This window comes from Balearica regulorum, chromosome 28 (genome assembly GCF_011004875.1).
Source record: "Balearica regulorum gibbericeps isolate bBalReg1 chromosome 28, bBalReg1.pri, whole genome shotgun sequence".
Classification (NCBI taxonomy): Eukaryota; Metazoa; Chordata; class Aves; order Gruiformes; family Gruidae; genus Balearica; species Balearica regulorum.
The window spans coordinates 1,350,005-1,370,450 of NC_046211.1; the positions used below are offsets into that span (position 1 = coordinate 1,350,005).

At 52.1% G+C, this 20,446-nt stretch overlaps 1 protein-coding gene across 5 annotated transcripts in view; it reads left to right on the plus strand.

Annotated features, from left to right (window-relative positions):
* GATAD2B (GATA zinc finger domain containing 2B) overlaps window positions 1-20,446 on the plus strand; it is a 38,778-nt gene that overhangs the window by 6,242 nt on the left and 12,090 nt on the right. For 2 of the 5 annotated variants that reach the window (XM_075737052.1, XM_075737056.1), the window contains exon 2: window positions 18,602-18,931. In XM_075737052.1, coding sequence (XP_075593167.1) covers window positions 18,603-18,931 — 329 coding nt within the window. In that variant the 5' untranslated portion in view covers window position 18,602. Of the gene's footprint in view, window positions 1-7,884; window positions 8,125-10,237; window positions 10,466-17,459; window positions 17,711-18,601; window positions 18,932-20,446 lie in introns of those variants that run through there. The other 3 variants (XM_075737054.1, XM_075737055.1, XM_075737053.1) reach the window with 3 other exon arrangements.

Here is a 20,446-nt window from a genome sequence, read left to right on the forward strand (position 1 = left end):
CCTGCCTGGTTCCTCGAGGTCAGCGGAGCGTCCTGCCGAATGATCCAAAGAATTGCGAGAGGTGCATTAAAAGACCGTTAAGTTGGTGACGGAACGCAAAAGCCAGAGAAATTCTCAATTCGGGCCAAAATGAGCTGTATCTCCTCCGGTCCCACGACGAGGAAGGAGGAAAACTGTCCCGTTGTGCTCGAGGATCTGCCCCGAGCCGCGCGTTTTCCTCCCGCTTACTCGTTTTTGTCGCAGCAGTTGGTGTTCTCGTAGCGGTTCTTTTCCTGCCTGAATTGTTCATGCCTGGTCTTTAACGGCAAACCTCGCCACTGTTGAATATGCAAACGCGAGGTGCCGTCTCGGTGGTGCGGTTGGTGCACGCGCTGTCGGAGCCTTGCGCCGGCGTCTTTTGGGCGCCTGCGTCAAAATAGCAGCTCGGTACGGCTGCGCGGGGGGCAGAGGGTGCTAATTAAAATAACTTGTGGCCGCGCACCCTTTGTTTCAACGGAAGAGTTAAAAATGCCTTAAAACGCCCGGTTTTGGATCCTTTGGGGTCGGTGGTAGCGGTGCTGCTGGACTTGGGCTTCCTGGTGACCAGAAGCTCAAACTGCCAGAAGCCAATAAGTGTATTTTTCCAGCGTATTCCGGATTTAGGTCTCATTTTTGTTGAATCTCGGAAAAACGAATGCAAGGATCCCATTTCTTTGGGATTAGACCTAACCAAAACCCATCTGTCATCTCGGGGAAGAGGACGCTGCTGCTTGCTGCCCGTTTTCCATCTCCTGGACCGGCAGCTTTGGGTTGTGCCCTGTCCGTACCTGGGAGCAGAGCAGCTGTACGCTCTGATACACGAAGACAAAAACGTTTAAATACTTATCTTTCATTCCAGTTAACCCTCTGGTTTGGTATCGGGGGTTAGAAACAGGATTTTTATCACCAAAACCTGCATAAAGATAAATATTTGCAGGGAATACAAACCCTTCTGCACGCGTTGCCTTTCCCCTCTTCTGAAGAACCCGAATATTTTGGTCGCATCCCTACCAGCAAGAAAACAGATGGAAATGTGTTTCTTCAAGCTCCCAGCAAGGAAGGAGGACGCGTGCTCCTGAAACGCCTCTCGTCGGACACTAAATCAGCCTCTTTTTCCCCCAAACCGTTCGTCCTGGCGAGGTGCTTTGGGATGTAAGTCAGCTTTCTCATCGACATCGCAAAGCGAACGCGCGAGATCTCGCTCTGCCGTCCCGGTATCGTCCCTTCGAGGAGCAGAGGAGATGTGGAGGGAGACGGATAACCTGAAATCTTCCTGCCAACAACAAGTTCGGGCTTTAACAGTTTACTTGTCTCCCCCCGCCCCTTCTTTTTTTCTTTTCCCGACTGCCTAACGCAGTTTGTAGGAGAAGAAAGATAATTCACTTTAATGAATTATAAAACTTGTTTCACTGCGGTGGGTCTTCATTTTTCCTTTTGTCTGCAGCAGAGTCACTGTTTGAGTAGAATAAAATTAACTTAGTCCCTGAAAAGACAAAAGAGCTGAAACTCCTCGCTGCTGAGAGGAGCTGAGGGAGGGGGCAGGACATTATCTCGAAGGCCCCGTATGCTTTGCCAATCATAATGTTTTAGGGAGGGTTTTTTCGTAATCTGGAGTTTTAAATTTAAACACTTTGCCATTTAAAAATGGTTCTTAGATATATATATTTTTTTTTGGTTTGTTTTCCCAGTCGGTCGCTGAGAGCTCTGTATGTATCCGGAAACAAACTGCATAAAGTTAATGAAACTCTGCAGCATCTTTGTTAACGTCTCCGGGTGTAGGCTCTCCATCCGCGCTCCGGCACCTCCCCGGGTTTAGCGAGGGACTGAGGGATCGAACGGAAACGCTACTTGTCCTTTATGCTGCGTGACTTGCTGTGTAACCGTAGGGAATTTTACAGATTTCCTCTGTTAAAGTTGGATCGTTGTTTTGGTTAGGCAGCTGAGTGAAGGTCCGTACCAGGGCTTGGACTGGGGAGTAGCTGTTCCCAGTTTGCTCCCAGTTTAAAACCACTCTTTAGGTGGTGGTTCGTAGCGATTTCGCCGAGCGGGATGCTGCTCCCATCTCTGGAACCAAGCTTTCCGCTCCTCAAACGCATCTAGTAACGACGTGCGCCGTCTGGCTCACCTTCGCCGCCGGCCGAGAGGTGATGCTCTTTAGATTTATTTGGTTTTGTTGTTTTTAAAAGGAAATTTTGAGTGAAAGGAAATCAATCAGTGAGATGCAGACTTCCAGAGAGTTTCAAAATGGTTGCTTGGTAATCGTCCCTTATTGTTGAGTAAGTCCAAACCTAACGCGTTTTCCCCTTCTGTGAATCACTCCTTAACTTGCTTCTTATTAAAGTCCCTGATTCTAATTTAATCTTGGAGACCTGACAATTTTAAATACCTACTAGTGCAGCGTGAGTGCGATTTGGCATTCCAATAGCTCATTGTTTTAGTCCCTGTGACCATTTCAACAAACCGGTGGCCGCGCCGAGGAAAAGGGATGCTTTGGTGTGTCCGCTCTTGATTCGAAGGCACCGGTTTAACGTGACGCTGCGTGTTCAGTAACCCCCGATCAACACACGTGTTCGCTGAAATAGGGGAAAGATGCTAATATACTCGGTTTTTAAAGGAACGGCTTTAACGGAGGATCGGATCCTGAATTTCTTCAGCAAATCCGTTTTAAAATAACCTCCCTTCCGAGCTCAGCCGTATTTAGTCAATGTGTTTTGTTGAGATTTGGATAAATTGAAAGAACGACGGGTCGGGAAAGCTTGCTGCAAGCCACCAAGGATGTCTTAATAAATTGCTGGGCACCGTACGGCCGTTTCGGCGTGCCGGCAAGCCCGTTTCCTCGATGGCTTGCCAATGGGGTTTGCTTGGACCCCCAGCAGCCCCCAGACTCCTTGTTTTCTCTTCCCCGTATGGGCTTTTTTGGTCGTTTTGCTCTCACCTTGGCATTTTTCTGCTAATTGTCCTTTACTCTCCTTTAGTCCGCTGCTGCGAAATAACGTGGACTCAAAGTGCCGCTCGCTAGTTTTACGTTGCAGCGTTGAAAACAACTGGATTGGGAAGCCGGCAGCTGCTGGACATGGTTAGCTTCCCACGCTTTGTGGTGAGGATAGAAATAGGACTGCCGTCCGTTCGTTTTCCGGTGGGATAGCACCGCGACGAAAATATTGCGTTGCAGCTAGTCGGTGGTGTCAAGGAACGTGACCAATCTGTTAAAATAGCCGTTAAAAGTGAGCGAGGGGAACTCACCTCGGCGCTGTAGTGGAAAAATTCAAAGGAGATCGGTCAGAGGACAGATTTGAGCCTTGGTTGTGTCGTATTTTAGAGAGAATTGATCATTTCAGAGGGATTAACCGCAGGCCTGGACTCACGTAGTGGGGTTATGCCGTTTGCGACCAGAAAAAAAAAAAATCATTCCTTCCCTTGTGTAACTGTCTTCCAGTTTTACCCAAATATTTTTTTCAAAGTACTTGTTAGTCTGAAGCTGTGTGATGATGATGACGATCATCTGCTTGCTCTTAGCTGATGAGAAGGAAGGAAAGAAAGTCCAAAAAAACATGAAGAGGAGGGGATTTTGGTCCAGGATCCCTCTGTTTTGGAGGAGAAGAGGCAGCTCGGCTGACAGGTTTATAACCAAAGGACGGTGCGGATGGGGAAGAAGCAACGAGGGAAGAGACGAGTCCTGGTGAATCCCACCCTGTTCCCGTCCCTCGCTTTGCTCCTGCTGTGTTGGAGCCTTTCCGGTGCTCCCCGGCACAACAAAGAGCAGTGACCATCCACGGGACCGGGTGGTTTTTGTTTTTATTTTTCCCCAGATTAAATGATTAGGAGAGATTTATTGTTCTTAGATGTGTTGATTTGAAATACCAGCAGCGCGGATGCAAGTCTGTGTCCTGAGCTGTCTTTTAGTCCTTCGGTTCCTCGTGGAGTCTCGCCGGGAAGTTCAGTCTTCTGGGCTCAACCTCGTTACCAGCCTGTACCCTCAAACCCACCCTCTGCTCTTCATCCCTTACGCCCTTTTCCTGCGCCGTTAAATGCCGTGGATCCATCGCTAGTCCCTGGCGTCGGGAACGTTACCCAATTTTATTGCTTATTTTGGGGTTGTGGCACCGTCGTCGTTTCCTGGGCCGGTGCACGGTGGTCACATCACGGGCTAACCGTCACCCCGCCGCTCCTTGGGTACCGTGCTACGTTAGTCCTTTAACAAGTGACTTTTATAATTCAAACTTTCCAACTATTTCGTCCCAATAAATTAACTCCAGGCGATGGCATCCTGCTTTTCTGGTCGGCTGCCTTTTTCTTACCTTCCTGATTAGTTACCTGGGAAAGCTTGAAGGCTTGCCACCCTAGAGACCCTTGCCCACCTGTCCTTTGTGTATTATATTTAAGAATCCCTGTAAATGAAGAGAAGATGGGAACTTCTGGGCTAATCACCCGGCAGAGCCGACGGGAATGGGGAGAGATTTCTCGGCGATGGATCACCTGCAGATAATGAATTGGGTTCGGGAAACAGAGCCGCATAAAAGCAGCTATTGTTAACACTTTTGCAGACTTCGTCAAAGCCCTTTTCATACTGGAAATAGAAGCACCCAGAGGATGGGTCCTTATGAAAGGACCCTAAAATTCAATTAAATGAACAGTCCAGTGATGTTTTACCAATACCTTTCCCCGTCCTGGCCATAAAGATCTTTCAGAAGCCTTGCAACAGCGGGATAAAGGACAGGGCAGGAGGAGAGATGTGAGGCATCTTCAACCGCCCCTAATTTGCTGGAAACGGTTTCATCTCTGCCGAATCGCCGCGCGCCTTAAAACGAGGATGAAAGGTCTGGAGGAACGTGGGGAGTATGGAAAAAAAGCGTGAAATGGTCCTAAAAAAAACAGAGAATGGAAGCGGCTGGGGACAGAGAAAAATGCTGGAGAAACTTTTTGCCGCGGTGGGCTGGTGTCGAGGAGATGAGGTGAAGAAGCGTAGGGTGGAGATTTCCCTTGAGGGAACCGTTTCAGGTAGTGGAGTCTCCTCCTTGATACCGGTTGATGTTTCTCCATGACACGGTGAAGAAATTAGAAGCTGCAAAGCTGGGCAGAGTCTCCCTGCGGTGCCTGGGGAGATGAACCGAGCATCGTACGTGGACCCGGTGTTGGGGAGCTGAATTTCGGCTGCGACAGCCCGCAGCCGAGGACACATTGCTTAGGCATGAACGTTGAGAGGCAGTCGAACATCTCAATTCCAGGTTTTCAGTGAAGATGGGGTCAGTTTTGTCTGTCATCCGACCCAAGCAGCGTTACGTTGAGGGTAACGGCGATCTGCAGAGGGAAAAGAAAACCGGTGTCTGGATGTTGGTGAGACGGCTGGACTCGAGAAGCATTTCCCAGCTATCACCACGTAGGTTTTTTGTTGAGTTTTTTTTTTTTGCCTAGGGTTGAACAAATACTGTCAAAAGACGAGCAAGAGCTCCCCGGGAGGAGAAGCCACGCTCGCCCATCTCTGCGTGGAGGGGCCGTACCATCGGCGATGACCACCAACCGCGGCAAACTGTGGGTTTGATGGAAGAGAGGTTTCCTCATGGAATACCTTCTTCCCCCCCCCCGAGACCCCCAAAAGCTCAGGATTTCTGAGGGCTTCTCAGCCGTAATGCGCTTGGACTTTCTCTTAAAAAGTACCAATTTCTTATCCCGCTCTTCTCTTCTTCGTTCTCCCTTGACCTGCCACCGTGTCTGCACATTTTCGGTGGACGCAGCCTGGAAATAAATCTTACTGGGGCCCAAACCACCACCTCATTAGTTTATAAATCTATGGTAACTACCATGTAATTAAAACCTAATTAGTTATTTCCCCCCCTTTGTAAACGAAATTGTTCCGTTTTATCTAATAAAGGCAAACGCGGGTAGTACCAGTGCTTGGAGTGGCATTGAAACTCTGCTTAATTACCAGATTCTCTGCAGCCCGTAGGTTGACTAAATACGCGATAGTTACTGGGTATTATAGATTACATGGTTATTTGTGCGCTGTGTAATAGCTTTATTTTTAGAAGATGATTTGATAATGCTTTCAGCGTGTAAAACCAGTGAAACCTGCGTGCGCTATCTTGAAAAAAGATGTAATTTGTAAGTCGGTCACTTCTGCTTGCTCCACAAATAAATTAAGTGTAGTACTAATACTAATTACACGCGGGGAGTCTCTCCAAATTGACGCTAGAGCTCTCGTTAACCTTTGATTAGAACCATTTTGTGATTTGTAACCCAAAATGGAAGGTTCCCGTTTCATCAGTTATTTTGGCCGCCCGGTCGCAGCAACCGTTTTCAGCTGAACCATTGAGACGCCGATTCCCGTTCCGTGTTCGGCAAAGCCGAAAATATTGGAAAATAGTTGAACCCGTTCGTTAACGGAGAGGGTTTAGATCAGACCAGTCCCGATAAAGGATGTGAGGAGGGGAGGCGGGTGAGCCCTCGGTCTTTCCCTTTCGGTGGGAGCTTTAAACGGTAAAATACATTGCAGAGATGAATAATAAATGGTAAAATGTAGCGGAGATGCCTCGTGAAAAGGATACGGTCATTCAAAAGAATTCCGTTCCGAGCTTTTTAACCTATTTCCGGACACCCAGTGGTAGACGTTGGGGTAGAGTACGCGGCGGTAGCCCAGCTTCGCTTTCACGTCGGGCTCTCCATCTCTCGGGTTCTCCTTTCTGGCTTGCAAAGACGGGGGAAATATTGGTTTTATTTCTGCTTTTGGCATAAAGAAACCAAATTCGATAATTCCGGTTTTATAAAAAGCTGATGGGCCGAGTGGAACTGGACTAAGACGAACGTGAATCGATTCTGTCATCGTTGCTTACGGAGGAGCTGCCTGATGTGGTGGACACTCAAAATACACGTTAAATTCCTTAACGAGGGCCTCAAACTTGTCGCCGTCATCCTTCCTCCTGCATTTCATCCGTAGTCTCTCGCTTCCACCTCTTAGACTTCCTTTTCTTCGCCGTGGGGACCGGTGCTGCGGGAATGGGTCGTCTTTGGGTAATTTGAGTAAAACAGCTCAACTTGAGGTTTGGTAGAGCCGCTGTCTGCTGGAGTCCTGTCTCAGGTGCCACAGTGCCATCCAAAATCCTGCCGGATCCTTCCTCTCCGATGCCGAATCCACAGCCGGCACCTTTGAAACCATCTGGGACTTGAAACCAGCTGGCCGTGGCCGGTCCCGAGGGCGCGGAGATGCCCTCCGGCGAGCAGGGATACGGTCGCCCGTGCCGCCGGTCCACCCTCGTGCTGCGGTCGGCATCGCCGGCGTCCCTCGGCATCTTCGCCGGCACCGGCGTGCCGTGAGCCAGGCGCTGGAGAGGACGCTTTGACGCCTTCCCCTACCTTGGGGTGGGTTGGGTTTTTTTTTGGGGGGGACACGGGACGGACAGGACTTGAACGACGCCACGCCGGAAGGAAAGCTCCGGTTGCGCCGGCTCGGCGTGCAGAGCGTCGAGGGACCCGATTGTCAATTTTTTTTTTTAATTTTTTTTTTTTTTTTTTTTTTTTTGGGAGCGAAACAGTTAAAATACCATCGGAGGAAAGGAGCTCTCATGAATGAAGACAAAGTTTGGCGGGGGGCCAGGGGCTGCTGGCGGCCGGGGGAGGGAGGGGGCGGCAGCCAACTGACTCTTATACCACAACCCACTTATTTAAAAAAAAAAAAAAAAAAAAAAAAATTAAAAAAAAAAATTTAAGAGATAATTCCGTGTCCTGAGGTTACAAACCGGCTGCAAATGGTTTTTTTTTTTTTTTTTCTTCTTTTTTTTTTCTTCTTTTTTTTTTTTTTCTCTTTTTCCCTGCCCCGTGAGGCATCATGGGTAAAAGTAAGCATCCCCCTTTTCTTTTGTTTAATATAACAGTACAGCGCATGATTGGCAGGGAAGTGCCCGTTTTGAGACAGGGTTTCTGCAGGTCCCTGGAGGGGGATGGCACGCGGGGCCGCCCATGCTCTTCCGAGAGGGCTCCTCGTAAAAAAAGCTTGGCTCTTCCTCGCCCTCCTCTCCCCCCTTCCCGCTCCGTCCTCCCCGGCTCTCCCGTCCCCCCCTTCTTTTCTCCTTAATTTTCTTGACAACTAGAGGAGGCAGCAGGAATATTGTACCTGTAAGTATTCTTTAGACTGTCCTTTTTTTATTTTATTTTTTTTTTAACAGACAAAAGGCTCTTTATGGATTATCAGATCTGCTTTTTCTTTTTTTTTTTTTTTTTTTTAAACATGAGGTTGGCAGCTAGATGTAATGTCTTTACAGAATATTTTAAGGAGAAAACTAGCACTGTTGCTTGTATTTGCTGTTGGAGCGGTTCCCTTCCCCTTTCTCCCCCCTCTCCAAAAAAAAAAACCCAAAAACCCACCTCTCTCCAGCCTCCCACCATCGCTATTCTCCTGGAATTACTAAATCCGACCCTCCCCACTCTACTGCAACGAAAGGCTGATTTCGAATCTTGAAAAAAAAAAAAAAAAAAAAGAAATTATTATTTTATTTTTTTCGTCTGCAGCCCCGATGGTTTGATGTAACACCACCACCCCCTTTCTTTTATTTTATTACTATTATTTTTATTTTATTTTTTTCTGACCCCCCCCCCCCCTTTTCACGCCACCCCGGCTGCGCCGTGCGCGGAGGCCGCCAGCTGACGGGCGCGCGTGGCTCGCCGCCAGCGCGCAGGAGCGTGCGGCGCGCACAAAGGCAGGGCCCGCAGTCGAGGAAATCGCGGCGCATTATATAAGGAAGCCTGCGTCATCCCCGGCTTGCTCAGCCTGACGGATGGGGAGGAGAGCTGGAGGAGGACGGAGGCGAACGCTCCCCTTCCCTCCCCCCCCCCCCCCTTATTACTATTATTATAATAATAGATATTTTTTTCCGAACTGACCGGTTCATCGAGGGTGGGGAGTGTTTTCCAGCTGGCTTTCCCCAAAGCGTGCGATCCTCGTGAAGCGGGAGGAGTGTTTTTATATTTCCCCCCCCCCCGTTGAGAGGCAAAAAGCAGCTTTCCCCCCCTTTCCCTAAAAATGATTTTCTGGGGTAAGGTGTAAGGTCTGTCGCGCTGGGTGCAGCAGCTGCAATTACCTTCCTCTAATAAATTAACTTTACTAAAAATGCAAACTTAGGAGGGGAAGATGGGGGGAGGGGGGGGGAAGGGCTTTTCCTGCCCGCCGTTAGGTTCGTACCGTGCAAAACTCAACCCGGGGCCGCCCCGAGCCGGACAGCGGCGATTCGGGGTGCGGGGGGACCAGGGTTGTGTTTCCCGAGCCGTGCAATTCCCCCCCCCCCCTACTCCCCGCTGCGTTTAATCCAACGAGACGGAGTCGATTTGGAAGTTGCGATGTGTCCGTACCGACCGCAGCGATTTAGAATCGTAGAGAAATATTTCACGTGTTCGTTTATTAATTTGTTTTCTCGATAACGAAGCTGGGGGGGGCACAGCCCCCCCTCCCCGTGTCTCCCATCGCTCGGAGCTGGGGATGGGAAGGGGAAACAGCAGAACTGTTTAACGAGTTTGCGCCGAAACGACTGTAAGAATTTACGGTCTGCTGCAAGCGAGAGACAGCTCCCCCGATCCTGTCGAAAACTAACCTCACGGTTTGTCTTCTAAAATATTTTCTTTGTCTTTTTTTTTTGTGATTTTTTTTTTTTTAATTCCCCTCTCGCGCGTCTGAATGGCAAGCAGAAGCCTTGCTTAACCCCCCGATTTATGAATGACTCTCCTTTTACGCTCGGTGAATTTTTTTAAAGACTCTCTCAGCTATTTTCTCTTTGTTAAGGCTTTATTTAGGACTGTGTGTTTCTTTAAAGCCTCGTGCACGTTCTCCTGATAAAATCTCCGCGACAGGCCCTACGTATTTTCTTTCTTACCTGCATAAAAATTCCTCCACAGGGCTGTAGCGTAGTATTTCTCTTTGCTGCTCGCACAATAATCCGAGCCCAGCGTAGTATTTCTTGACAACTTACAATCCGTAGCGTCGGGATTCAAAGAGCAGCACGTTTTTATTCGATACCAGGTGGTTGATGTTGGGGTTGGTTTTTCCCCCCCCCCCTTCTTTTGCATCGGTGTTCTTGCAGATCTCTCTTCAGACTGCCGAGCCGTTAAGTCATAATTACCTTTTTAGGTTATTATCCTTTTTATAGTATTGTATGGAAATGCTCGTCTTGGGAGCCAGCCATTTTGTGTGTGCTGTGTTGAAATGCGTTTTACGACGTAGATGTTGGTTTGTATTCAGCCTAGATGGAAGCGAAGACGTCGGAGCGGTGCATGTGCCGGGCTCTCGGCAGCCCCTAGACGCACGATTTCATCCCGTGGCGCCGAAGGGCTCCGGACGAGGAGCCGAATCGCGTGAAACCCACCGTTTGCCTACGGGCTCGGCGTGTTCTTAAGCGTGCGAGGGGGAAATCGTGAGATTCAGGGGTGCAAAAGCGGCTTTTGGGCAGCGGGAGCGGAGCACGTCCAGGTAAGTTGGACCTCGCTTCCTCAGCGCGTGTAAATGCCGTTCCTGCTCCCCGAGCCCGGCAGAACAGGGCTTTGAACAGCTTGTATTCCGCCAACCTAGTAGTTTTTAATATATAAATTGCGGCGCGGTTCCTGTTGTTCGGAGGGACCAAGATGGTGGCGGAGCCGCTTGGAGCATCTTTGCTCTAACCCGATCGCGGCGCACGGGGACGGACACGCTGGTCGGGCGTTCGGTCCCTGCAAAACGTTACGGATAACGTGGGGACGTTGGGGTTCCGATGCCGGACGCTGGAAGTCTCTTCGGTGTGACCCTGCATGTTATAAATGAATTTGTCCTGGTATTCCAACCCTTTTGCTTTTTTTTTTTTTCTTTTGGACCACCGCAGCCCCGGACGTTTCCACCTTGTGCGTGAAGGTGCCCGCTTCCCCTTGGGTTTTATTTCGTGTACCCGCGTCTCGCTTCCGCATCTTTTGTCCCGGTGGGGTAAAACCTGGTGTGAAGTCTAGGCTGAAGCCGAGCTGTGGATTTAGGCTGGGATTCAGGAGGTGGAAGGGCGACCGTTAGCTTCCCTGGATGCTTAGGGTCTGCTTGGAAGAATAAAAACCACTCGGTTGGGATTTACCGGTGACTGGTGTTACTGGTCGTGTGTCGGTGGCTGAAGTACGGCGTCCTTCTAGTCGATGGTGGCGACTGGAAACCGGTTTTTGCCCGCGTGGGATGCGGGAGATGCTCCGTCCTCCTGCGCCGTGTCACGCAATCCGTGCTGGTGGTGGAGATATTTCGCTGGGAGGAAAAAGCATCCTCGTCTGCCGGAGCGTTGTTAGGCTGTAGAGGTCCGTGCACGTGGAAGGACTTAAGCTGCACTTGGGAAAGAACTCGTCTTTCTGGAAAAAAGCCTTTCTCAACGGGTTCAGGGTGCTTCTGGTCGTCTGGAGCTGCCGCAGGTGCCCGTCTGCCTGCGGTCGGTTCTCGCTTCTCGGTGGATTTCCCTGGCGCTTGTCCTTCGCTGCCCGCCCAGACTCTGCCGATAACCGTCGCGGAGGACTCTACCATCCCCTTCCTCGTTTGAGCGTGACCGGCTTTCTTTTAGGGCTCTGGTTTAGCCACCGGCTCGTCACGGGGAGGATTTTCTCTCCTATAGACCCATCCGTAAAGGTGCGCGCAGGAGATACGCACGTGCACGCTATCGCTCCCGCGAAATTTTTGACGTCTGCAGTGCCTGACCGTGGCGCGATCGTGCCGTAACGTGGAGCGGGGTTGGTACTACGCCGTCCCGAACAGCCTGGCTTTCTATCCGGTTAATCTCTGGAGATGAACTACCCCCAGCGACTTCCTCGCCACCGGTCTCATCCTCACCGCGAGCGCTGAGCATCCCAGCAGGCTTTAGCGAGAGCTGCGGTGAGCTGGGGAGCTCTGCGAGCGCCCTGAAAGATTGGCTTTTGGTGCTTCGTCCTCCAAAACAGACCTGCCGGGCCGGCGTTGCCTCCTCCGCAGCTCCGGGCTGGCCGATGGCAGCTGGCGTTGCCCCGAAGCTGTGTCATGTTAAGCAGCCGATACGGGCAGGGTTATAAAGGTGATGCCTTACCTGGATGGCAAAGAAACAAGAACAGAAATAAACGTGCCATCTGCACGCGCACGGAGCGTCCCGCGGTACCCGGCGGTGCGGCTCGTGGTGCACGGCGTATCTTCGCCCTTCTCCTCCCTGGAAGACGAGCGGCTTTGCGAGGAGCAGAGCAAGCGCCGGGTCTGGTTTGTCCTTTTATTTTCCTTTCGCGCTCCCTCGGAGGCAGGAACCCCAGGTAGTCATCCCGGCTCTTCCGGGGCCGTCGGCTGCCTCTGCGCAGCAGCTCCGCTCTGTAGTCGCTCCTTGCGCTGCTGGAGCAGAGATGAGTGAGGAAACTGGTTGTTACTGGGAGGGATGGGACTGGGGAGACCTTGTGTCACTGGTACCACGTGGCCGGGGGGAAGATTTTCCTTTTGAGAAATGTCAGAGGAGATCTGTTGTAGAGTCCGTCTCGCCTCGGATGCTTGTGACGGCGGCCAGTATAAACAGCTTCGCAGGAAGGCAGGAGTGGGGTTGCCAGGAGGATTTTGGAGCCCGCTGCAAACAGTTTTAGCCCTGGCTAGTTTGGAGAGGAGGAGGATCAAAGATCCCTCGTGGTGGATCAGAGATCCCTCGTGCAGAGAGTCCGGAGCGGAGGAAAAGAGGAGACTTTGCTCTTTCCCGGCCGGGGATGGAGCGTTGGAGCGTGTCCCGTCTCGGCTGATCCACGCTTGCTGTGGTTGACGCTGCCCGGCGTGCGGGCGGCCGGAAAGCTCCAGCCTGGGAGCTGGAGGAAACCTCCGGCAGCGGCAACGTGACTTCTGGATGTCGTGGCCTTGACCTCGGGTGCCTCGCTCGGACTCCTGCAAGAAGGGAGAAGTGCAGGTTGCGCCTCCCGGTCTGGATCGCACCCAGAGGTAGAAATTGGAGGATTTCTGTCTGGTTTTCTGTACTTACAGCTTCCCTCGCGGCTCCCGGGGAGAGTTGCTGAGTGTCTGCCGGTTTCTTTTGTAAGATTTTTCCTTCCGGGTCCTTCTGGTTCTCGGTCGGGCAGGTAGGACGGCACGTTATCTTGCGTCGCCTTTCGGCTTTGCTGAGCGTCAGCCTGTTAATTGCAACCCATTGATTAGTTCTGGAGGGTCTGAGGATGGGAAATAGCGGCTGGACGATCGTGGTTGGTCGCGGGGGAGCTGAGGGAGACAAAAAGTGCGGGTTAACACTACGGAGGAACCCCAAAAGAAAGATGGGGAAGGGGTTGTAACCTCCCGGGGCTTCCCTGAATAAACTCAAGTTGAAATTAACTTCTGCTGATGATTTCGCATTTCGGTTGCTTGGTCCCACCTTCGCCAGGTGAATCTCAGAGGGATATTTATCTGAACAGGCTGCGCGGAAAGAACCGGCTATATCTAGTCCCTAGATATACTTGCTTCTCCGGTATAATAGTCATTTTGTTTGGCTCAACTCACTTGTTCCAGCTTTTAAAATAGTTATGTTGGGTTTTTTGTTGGGTTGTTTTGTTGTTTTTTTTTTTTTCCTTCTGGGTGCTGTATCAAATATAAATGGAAAATTGGGGCCGCTGCTTTGTTTGCCTGGGAACGGCAAACCTGTCTTTCGAGCGCCGGAGAAGTGAAACCGCCTAAAGGTAAAGGAACGTATAGAGGAGTGCGCGATGCTGAAGGTAATGACTGCCTTGCTGAAGGCGGCATCGGCACAGACCGGCGCCGGGCCGCGATGCTCTCGCGTTTCCGCACAGAACAACGTGCCCGTGCCGTCGTCCGCGGGCGTTGGGGACGTTGCGAACTGAAAACGAAGGTGAGCCTGGCAACCGGCGATGCTGGAAACGGCGCGGTTCGAACTGGAGGGGCTGCGGATTGCAGAGCTCTCGTGCTTTGAAACCGGGGTGGAGAAGGAGGTTTGGAGCTCGCCTGCGTGGCGGCGATGTTCGACAGCCGCTGGAGCGTCGGATTTGGGGTCCCGAAGTCTTTGGGGAGAGCGTCTCTGCGCGCCGAGCGACTGCGACTTGTCCGTTCGTATCGGGGCATCGCCGTCGGTAGACCCTCCCGTGGCGGCCGGCTTGGCTGCGGAAGTTTTGCTGGGATTCCTAGAAAGCGTTTTTCCTCCAACATCGGCCGGTCCGGTCTCGCTGCGTTTCCTCTCTCGGATCGCCCCGCGTCCCTGCGGCTGAGCAGGGTGTCCCCTCTCCTCTTCTGGCCGCCTGGGAGCCGCTTAAATCCTGGCTCTAAACTGACGCCAGCTTTTTTTCTTTTTTTAGGTAGTCAGGAAAGCTTGCTCACCTACAGAGCTGCGACTGGAGATAATTACAGTTTGTATCAAGTGAGAAACAAAACATGTTTTATAGCTCTCTTGTTTTCCCCGAGGGATTTTGCCACCGTTTGAGAATTTTATTTCAATTTTTTTTTTAATTTTTTTTTTTTTTTTAAATAAAGTTCCTTAGGGAAGTGAGAGGGAGAGCCTACTTCCTGGGATGTGCCAGATCTCCGGGAACGCTTTGCCGGAGGGGAGGCACGTCAGGCTGATCTGGTTTGCCATGCCGTCTTGGTGAAGATGTGCCGGCGTGCCCGTTGAACTCCCGTCCTTCAGGTGTGACTCCAGCACACCCGTATCATCCGGTAACGGCATCCATTTAATGTGGTCCTATTACCGCCTGAGTAACAAGGCTAGTTTCTTCCAAGAAATGGCTAACGTTCAGAGGAGGGGGAGGAAAAAAATCTGCTCTCGTTTCATTTATAATCCCAGATTGCTGATAAAGAGGAGATGCTTCACGGCCAGTCCTCGTTCACGAGTCAAACGAGAGGTTTAATCGCTGCTCTTCGTTTGGGTTACTGTGACGCGGAGCAGGGCCGGTACTGAAGTTCCTGACTGTCTGCCCTTCAGACTCGCTGAAAGAATTCCTGCTCTTTTCTGCTGATTTTGGAGGAAGTCGAGTGCTCTCCCCTGGCAGTCGAGGTGCTCTGGAAATTCCCAGGGCTCCCAGTAAAGCTGCAGTTTCTCCCCTCCCCGCCTCCCTCCTCGCAGCCGAGAGTTAACGCTGAAGGGCCCCATTCAATAAAGAACCTGAAGCCTAATTTAATTTTTATTGAATCTGGCTGAAAGCGCGTGCTCTTTACCGAGCCTGGAAAGCCTCCTCTTGAAAGGATTAAATAGTTGTGGTACCTGTTTCTGATAACACTTGCTTTTGATTTGTTTCTAGTAACGAAGCCACTTACCGTTAAAGGGGAGGGCATTTTGAAACCCTTCAGACACCGTCTGCTCGTGTCTCTGCGAGCAGGGCTTTGGGTCGTGCTCTGCTCAGTCCTTCCCGCCTACAGCACGTGCTAAATGATGCCGCCGAAATTGCGCTGCCGCCGAAATAAATCGCTCTGCCGCCGAAATCGCGCTGCCGCCGAATCCTGGAGGCTGGTGTGTTGTTTCTTCCGTGTTTGTCAGTAAAAAACGTGATTTCCTACCCGGTGCGTTCCTCTTCTGGGTCCCGAGACGATGTTTCCCAACTGCTCGTGCTCCAGCTCTGTGCTGGCGGCTGACGGCAAAGCTGGAGAAATAAATCACAGCGACGCTGTGATGCTCGGGGATGTGGTACCGCTCTGGCGATGGAGCAAGATGGGTCCACGTAGGCGAGGGACACCCAAAAACCCGCTTTGGTGATGGGACCGGTAGGTCTCTGGGCTTCCTGCGGGGAAGGGGAGGTGGAAGGACACCTTCTGTCTTGCAGATCGGCTGAGCAAAAGGTTTCTTCTCCTTTCCGTACCACCGCTGCGTCTCCTTTGTGGTCTCGGTGGTGGTGGACCCTGGCTGCTGCCGACTCCGTCGCTTGGCAGGGATCCTGCCGGTGCCTCCGTCGCTGGCTTTGTTTCACGCGATAACGCTCCTCATCGCCCGCGTGCCTGCAGACGGGGTTTTACAGCTTCCTTCTGCGCACGGGTGTGCAGAGACAGCCCAGCTCCAAACCAGCGGTTGCTAGCGGGTAATTTCTTCTCTTTTCCCGCGGAGCAGTTCAAAGGGACAGCGGCTGCCGTGGGTCTTTAAAGGAAACACACAACTCCGCTCGCGTTTCGTGGCGACGCTTTAGCTTGCTTAAATAACTACCTGCGAAGGGGCACGGCTCGATCTGAAACTGCATCAGAGCCCAGCGACTCTCCTTTTGGGTACGCTGCTTTTATTTTTCATCCGCGCCAGGTTTGCTGGATGTGACACCCTTGAGATGCAGATGTCAGCTTTCAGATTTTTTAAAACGGGTAAATTTTTAGCGTGTTCTGATGGTTTTCCTCACGCAGGTATGTCTCCCTGCCCTTCTGAAGGCCAGAAGACGGCCATTGTGCGCTCAGGAAGCCTGAACCTCCTTTGTTGCGCTCTCGTAGTGTTTTATTTTTCTGCTTGCCAGCAATATTACAGCTGCGTTTGTCTCGGCGCTATCCACGTGCGTGAAGCAACGCAAGGTTTTTGAGTACCGAGACATAATTCAGTGAAACTTCTTCTCTCGCAGGGTGGCACCAGCTCTCCTATGCTCGGCGTGTGTTATTCTGGGGTATTTTTTAAGCGATATATTCAACGCGGAGGTCGTTTCATAGGGACAAAGCGGTTTCCCCATAGGGAAGAACCTGCGGGGTGACCTGACCGCGCCGCAGGGTGGGTACCACTATCTAGGGATGCTTTTTTAACGTGTCCTCCAGCAAACACCGAAGCGACGGCTGGTTGGAAAGTGCCTGTGCTCCCTCCCTGCTCCCTCCCCACGCGTCAGCCTTCGTCTGCCAGGTATCTGGACTTCTCCTTCCTCCTCCTCCTCCGCCTCCTCCTCCTCGCTTTCTTTCATCTCCCCAGAGTATGAAGCGGAGGAAGCAGCCGTGGAGGCCCTTTCATGGCTGAGTTAATTGGAACTCGGCGCTTTCCCAGCAGCTGGATCCAGACCGCAACACTGGGTGCGGTGAGGCTTCTCGCTATCCCGTGGTGTCTTAAATAACCCACCGCCACTCACGGCTTCAATTTAACCTGGGGTCACTTCTTAGGAATGGGGGTGGAGAGCGGCATTTCATGTGTCTTCCTCGGCTTGCCCGTGCTTGCCTTTCTATATTTGGTTGCCGTAGACGTGCGTTTTCCTGCAGAAAGACTAGACTGTCGAGTAGAAAGAAGTCTAAGGTGCTCACCCTGAACACGGCAGCCTCTCTGAGATACATCGGACTGTGCCAGAAGCTTGCTCGGACTTTTTTTCTGTTGCGTTGCAGGTTTGCGTTTGTTTTCTTGCTGCCTGCCGCGACTGCACCCCCCCTTTTTTTAAGGATAAGGTTTTTCTAGCACGGTTCATACCCTTGAAACCGTATTGATGCTGTAGTCAAACTTGTGTGACAGCTGTGCTTCGGAAGATGTGTAATTATAGGGGATTTATAACTGAGCCAGAACGACGTTTTCCTGGCAGAAGTTTGGCTCGGCGAAGCTTTATCTCGTGAGTGACTTAGAGCCAAGTTTAGGAAGTTCCACCTGAAGCGAGCGTGGAGGAGCAGAGGTGCCCGAGATTCGGCCGCTTCGGCCTTGTCTTCCAGCTCGGAGCACGCAGACCTTACTAACGAGCCCCTGCGAGCTGCTGGCATTCAGAGCCAAAAAAGTAATCGGCGTTCTTGAGACGGCCGCGTTTTAATTCTGACTTATTCCCCGGTTGTTCGTCATCGTCCCCAACCCCGGTCTGCATGTCGGTAGGTAAAGACCTCACCGAGCTGGTCTTTCCATGTTTTCAGGTGGAGCTTCCTTGGCTTTTCTTGATTTGGTGGTGGTGTTGTAGCTAGTTTCTTATCAGCCTGGGAGCAGAGAGATGGGGTTGGGATGGGCTCTGCGGCTCCTTCCTCTTTTTAGTGCATCTGTTTGCCACGGGGCATTTCTGCACCTGGAAGGAGAGGCAGGAGAAGATGGAGTGCGAGCGTGGGTGGGGATGGTCCTGTGTGTGCCTTCATCCTTTGAGAAGGTGCCTCGCATTCCTCGCCGACTAACAGCGCAATTTCACCCGAGAGCTTAGAAAGAGCAGGAAAAAAACCCCGCGTGGTGGGGGATTTTCTGTATTTTTGGAAGCTTGCGACCAGACTTGGCGTGCCGTGGTGTTCGTACCGATCGCAGGGGGCTCAAACCATGCCTCGGGTCCCCTCAAAAAAACAAAAGTCCACGGCACAAAGCCTGCGAGTGAATCCGTACGGAAACTAAGGCTGGACACGCTAGTGCAAGATGCCCTCGTCGTGTCCCTGGACGACTCGGGTGTTTGCTGGCTTCTCTTTCTAGTAAATCTCGTCGAGTCGCAGACGGCGGTGTTTTAATGCCGAACGAGGGATCGTGCTCCCGTTCTCAAGGGCTTCGGGGTGCTCTCGCCCATCGGGTGCGTGCGGTTCCTTCTGCTGGGGAAACTCCCCGCCTGGCCGGTTTAGGATGGGGACTAAAAGCAGGTCACCGCATGCAGGCGCGTGGGAGGTCGGTGCTCCCCAAGGGGGGGGGGAAGGCCAGGCTCGGAGGTCCCCACTGGTGTTGAACCGGGTCTGTCGCAGCCGTTTTCTGTTTACTGTGATACTGATTGTGTCCTTATGTCAACCTCTGTCCCGCAGGATGGACAGAATGACGGAAGATGCTCTGCGCCTGAACCTCTTGAAACGGAGCTTGGACCAAGCAGATGATCGGGACGATGTCCTGGCAAAGAGATTGAAAATGGAAGGACATGAGGCGATGGAGCGCCTGAAGATGCTGGCACTGCTGAAGAGGAAAGACCTCTCGGGCATTGAGGTGCCCCACGAGCTCCCGGTGAAACAGGATGGTGTGAAAGTCTACGAAGAAAAGCTGAATGGGAGCCTTAGGCCCCATGGGGATGGCAGGACTGCAGGGAGGCCAGGGAAGGAAAACATTAACGATGAGCCGGTGGATATGAGCGCAAGGAGAAGGTAGGTGCCAAACGACTAGAGTCTGTAGCTTGCCTTTTGTTCATCCTGGGCTCTGCCAGATGGGAGAACCCAACTCAGAAATTCAGTCGACGTTTCGCGGGCCTGGGGGAGTCCTCCCGGTGTCTGCGAGGTCCCTTTGGCTGAACACCGAGGAGCGGAGCCTGCTCTTCCAGTAGAGTTTCTCTGGAAGCCATTCAGCACTATTCTTCCGTTGGGTTTGCTTCTGCTGCCCTTCTTGTCCCACCTCAAAACCAGATGGATTTTTGTTTCCTCCATCCGTACGTTCAGTATCGTAAGCTACAACCGTCGGGTGGCTGGCAGAGCAGACCCTGCCGGTGCGCGCGAAGGCGGGGGGCTTCCCCCCCCAGCCAGGATTTTTTATTAACACCTACAAAAGTGGCAGCAGAACTCCTTTATTTATCTGAACGCCAGATCTGGTGAACTCTGGCAACTCGATTTCCGACCCCTGCAGCCGGTGAGAGCCTGTCCTGTGTGCTGCGCAGCACCGGTGCATCCCGCCTCTGGTCTTTCTTGGGAGAGAGAAGGAAGCAAATATCAATGATTTTGATTTTTGGCTTGATTTGGGTACCGAGCCAGCACGGGTTTGGCCAACAGGCTGAGGAGCAGAACGGGGGAGTCCTGTTTTAAGTAGGTGCAAAGTGTTGAGACCTTCCTGTGATGTTTTGGTGGATGAAAAGCTTGGACACGAGCCGGCAATGCGTGCCGGTAGCCCACAAAGCCATCTGTCTCCTGGGCTGCGTGTCCAGCAGCGTGACCAGCAGGTCGAGGGAGGGGATTCTGCCCCTCTACTTCAGTCTGGTGAGACCCCCCCTGCAGTGCTGCCCCAGGACGAGAAGGACACGGAGCTGTTGGAGCGAGTCCAGAGGAGGCCACGGAGATGATCCAGGGGCTGGAGCACCTCTGCTACGGAGACCTCAGGCTGAGAGTTGGGCTTGTTGGGGGAAGAGAAGGCTCCGGCCTTTACGATGTTTGTAAGACAGATGTGGACAGACTTTGTAGCAGGGCCTGTAGCGATAGGACAAGGGGGAATGGTTTTAAATTCAGAGAGGGGAGATTCAGGTTAGATAGAAGGAAGAAATTTTTGACGCCGAGGGTGGCGAGGCTCTGGCACAGGGTGCCCAGAGAGGTGGTGGGTGCCCCGACCCTGGAAACCTTCAAGGTCAAGTTGGACGGGGCTCTGAGCAACCTGGTCTAGTTGAAGACATCCCTGCCCGTGGCAGAGGGTTGGACTAGATGGTCTTTGAGTGTCCCTTCCAACCCAAACCGTGCGATGAGTCTGTGTTTTCCTGGCGCTGCAGAGGAACGACTGCTCCCTGCTCAGGAACCAGGTACTTGCAGCTGAAGCCTGTTTGAAGGAGACGCTGGTAATTCCCGTGCAGAGCTGCAGCCTGCGACGGCAGGAGCTGCGTTCACGGGCCGGGAGGTAGATGCCAGTGTCCCAACTGGTTGAGTACATCTTTGCCTGGGGACGTACGGGAAGTTTGGGTGCTTCGG